This window comes from Lichenostomus cassidix, chromosome 3, assembly GCF_008360975.1.
Source record: "Lichenostomus cassidix isolate B80296 chromosome 3, HeHo_3.0, whole genome shotgun sequence".
In the NCBI taxonomy this organism is placed as follows: Eukaryota; Metazoa; Chordata; class Aves; order Passeriformes; family Meliphagidae; genus Lichenostomus; species Lichenostomus cassidix.
Genome location: NC_139483.1, coordinates 25,276,657 through 25,280,593, shown reverse-complemented (window position 1 = coordinate 25,280,593; position 3,937 = coordinate 25,276,657). Strand labels below are relative to the sequence as shown.

Below are 3,937 nucleotides of genomic sequence, written 5' to 3'. Positions count from 1 at the left end.
TTCTATTTTTGGCAACTAACGATCTTTATTAGATTATTGTACAGCAGACATTCAGGTTCTCACAAAAATAAAAGGATCACGAATTTTAATATTGCGCTATTTTTCACACTGCTTTGTTGATTATGAAGATTTCCTTGTACATGCTTTTAGAGAAACAAAGGCACTGCTGTGTGGGACAAATAAAACAAAACTAATTAAACTAAAGCCATCTTCACAGCAATTTCAAATTACTCCTAAATGCTTTTGATTTCTTACTAGGCGAGTATTTTCCAACAGGAGTTTGAATATGAAACTCATACCAGCTATACTACTCAGTTCTAGGATAAATGGTTGGTTTGCATTGCCCCTGGTCTTTATCTAACACCGAGAATAGGCTGCTTTTTATCAAAAGAGGAATAAATTGCTGTTATTGTGATGTTAGCCCATCACTTGGCATTGCAATTCAAGTTTTTGTGCGAAAGAAATGTATGATCTAACTGCGACTTGACCTATGCCTTCTGAGATCCATCTAGGTGCTCTAATGGAGCATAAAAAGTACTGAATACAAGGACATGCAAACCGGTAGTGAAGAAATTTGTTTGGGAAGAAGAACGAAGAGAAAGGGACTTTCAGGAGCTTGTGGTTTGCATGCTGGCCAATTTGTTGAATATGGAAGAACGCTTATTGCCAAATTGCAGTTCTTTTAATTAATGTATTTCAGCAGGATTCTCTTCACTTGCTTGCAGCTAGTACCTTCCTCTCTCAGTCATGGTCTCTGCCTCTCTCTCTTTTCTCAACATTTAAAAAGTGTTGTGGTTTAAAGATTGTTACTGAGAAGTCATTTAAAATGGTCTGTTAATCTGTTAAGAAAATCAGATACTGCTCCTGTTTCTTTGGAGGATTTTTGTCTTTCTCAGTACAAGAAGAATCACATTAAGTGTATATCAAATATGTGGGCCACAATATATCACAATATAAACTAATTCAAAGGAGATTGATTACATTATAAAATCCTTTAGTTCTTACAGTGTTTCTCGGAATTTATGAAAAAAAAGGATGTGGTTTTTTGAAAGCAATTTCTAGGATAGTAGCATTTAGATTTTAGTCCTGATAAAGGCTCACTTTCCATTCATAGTCAGAACCTAAATGTGCTCTTCTTGTACCTAAACAGATAATAAGCACTCAGCACACTCCCCCTTCTTGACACAACACACTGAGACTAATCACACATAATTGGAGAGGAGGAGCAGAGGGGCTGGGCAGGCTATTGTGTCCAAAGGACAAATGGTCAGTTTATGAGGCTTTTGTCTGATGTATAATTTCTTATACATCTATAGGAGGAAAAGTCCTGCTGGAAAAAAACATACATACAAACATATAGAAAAGGAGCCTTCAACACTGAAGCAAATGAGGACATTTCAATCATGGATAGAAAAATCAACAGTGGAATTAAAAAAAAAAAAGGCAGAAAAATACAAGCACTCAATAGGTGCACTTTTAGAAGATCTTCAGACAACTATTTCCTTGCTAATTAAATGTCAATGCATTCACTTCTTTACAACCAATTTTATAAGCCCACAAAGTATATTATCCATATATTTTCAAATAGACCTCAAAAATAGCATTTAAAGAGATTAACAAAGTACATGCAAGTTTAAAGGCACAAAAGAGAAGGAAGCCAGATTTACACCTTTGTTAATGCATACATGTGAAGACTGATCAGTTTAAGGCTGGAATATAATTGGAAAAATAACTTCCAAAATTATACCAAAAAATATGTCTAAATGTTTATACTCTGTAAAACAAGCCACGATCTCTTCCTCAGCATCTAGATAAGAAATATTTCTCCAATGATGATTCAGGGACATAAGTGGAGGAAAATGAACACTCCACATTCCCTGACAATACACATACATGGATTAATTTTAAGCAGCCCATCTTAAAAAAAAAAAAAAAAAGAAGAAAAAAAGATGTAATCTTCTATCTCTGTTTGGTTAAAATGAGAAGAAAAGGGTAATGGAGGTTTTCCTCATATGTATCTTTTTCTTCATTTTTCAACTGCAAATAAAAAATGAATAAAGTGAGAAAATTGTATGGAAGCATTTTAAAAATACTGACAGTACTTGTTTAAGTAAATTTCCTGATATAAATGATACTACTAAAGACTAAACATTTAATAACTACAAAAATATCTTAAGGTCAAATACTATCACAGGTATGGAACCATAGGTCAAATATTCTCACGAGTTGGTCAGAGTTTGTAGACAAACTAATTTATGCATTAAATACTTGAACACTACTTACAAAAAAAGTGAGGCCCCATATTGCTGTACTAAATAAATTATATTCAAGTGAGATTTAAGGTCTGAATTAAATCCACTCTGCAAGGAACTTCAGAACAAAGGCTAAAATTTTATCCCTAATCAGCCTAACTATTGCTGTATATTTGGTATTTAAGATCAACAACTGTTTCAGACATCTGAAATACGATAATCTTACCTGAAGGTTTACATAAGTGCAAGGCTGTAATGCAGTTCTTGATGGGCTTATATATTAATTCTGTTTAATTTTAAAAATTCTTTTTGTAAGAGGGAATTATAACCTGATAATTAGAGCAGTACAATTCCAATTTCTAAGGACAATGTTACGTGTGCTCTTCTGATCTACACTAAAGTATTATAGATTTCCAAAAAAAGAATGAATTTTATTTTCTTAGGTATTTTGGTTAAATAGATTTTAGAATCCATATACATATTTAACTGAAGTATGTGGAAACTACTCATATGTGTTATACTTTGCAAACCCTTCACAGAAAAATATTTGCATATATTTAACACAAGCCTAAGGAAGAAATGTAGATACAAAAAATTTCCAATAGCCATGCCTGACACAAATGGCACCCCCAAATACTACATTTAAATCCAGAACTCTTTTTATGCCATATTGTTTTGCCTCTATTTTCCTTGCCATGCATTAAGGATTTTAGTTGGTCCATGTCACAACACTGCTCGTGTTATTTAAACAAAGGTCTTTTCCATATCATATTCTTCAGCTGTGAAGTGCCTCTGTGTAAGCTACTGTCTATGAGCAATTAACACACTTTTCCTTTTTCATAGTGGAACATAAAGCTGATCTATTCTTTAAATTCTAATCCACTTTACTAAGAAGTGTTTGTGTATAATTACTAAAGTAATGACAATCTGCTTCCCAAGATCTCTAACTTTACCACAGGTGGTTCACTTTGTTTGCACAGGATTACCAACCAGTTTCGTTTTATCCTGGCAGTTTCTGCTTGAAGAAAGACTATATTTTATTTGTACCTTAGAGTTTTATCAACTTTCCATTTTCAATGAGCCACAGATCTATCCAAATGAAATTCAGGAAAAGTAGGATGGTACATGTCCAACTGTATTTTCCTCCTCTCATCTATTTGTTGGACTCCACTTGTTGGACTAGAAAAACGGAGCGCAATTATGAACTCTGAATGCAAAGAGGCAGCCCAGCTGAAGAACTGAGCACAGAAGAGGTAAATACTCCCATTTCTATGCACGTCCCTACAGCTTGGGGGGATTTGGGTCGCTGCACCCCACTCAAGAACAAAGAATTCTGCGTCCTGAGGAAATCATGAAGTAGAAGAATAAACACAGCTAAGGAGATTTTATCGAGGGAGGTGACAGAAACCATCTGCCCCCCCAGTAATTTGAACCTGGATTCTACAGTGACCTCTGGCGGCCAGCAGCAGCGATCTGTTAAGGTATTTAATCTCATCCAGATGCACCTAAACTGTTCCAGAACAGACACAGATGATAAATAAATAAATTAAATGCCATTCAGAAATATATTACACCCTGTCACACAATATAAGTGGATCAAAAATGTAATATTAGAGTACTAAAAACACACACATAGCAGTTTGAAAATACCTGTTTCAATGTGAAATGTTATGCAGTGCAAGAAT

The 3,937-nt window shown here is 34.4% G+C and overlaps 1 protein-coding gene across 1 annotated transcript in view; it reads right to left on the bottom strand.

Annotated features, from left to right (window-relative positions):
• Positions 1 to 3,937, bottom strand: part of CAMKMT (calmodulin-lysine N-methyltransferase) — a 211,975-nt gene continuing 208,038 nt past the window's right edge. Inside the window, exon 11 of the mRNA XM_085054995.1 lies at positions 1 to 2,037. Coding sequence (XP_084911121.1) covers positions 1,960 to 2,037 — 78 coding nt within the window. The 3' untranslated portion in view covers positions 1 to 1,959. The remainder of the gene's footprint in view (positions 2,038 to 3,937) is intronic.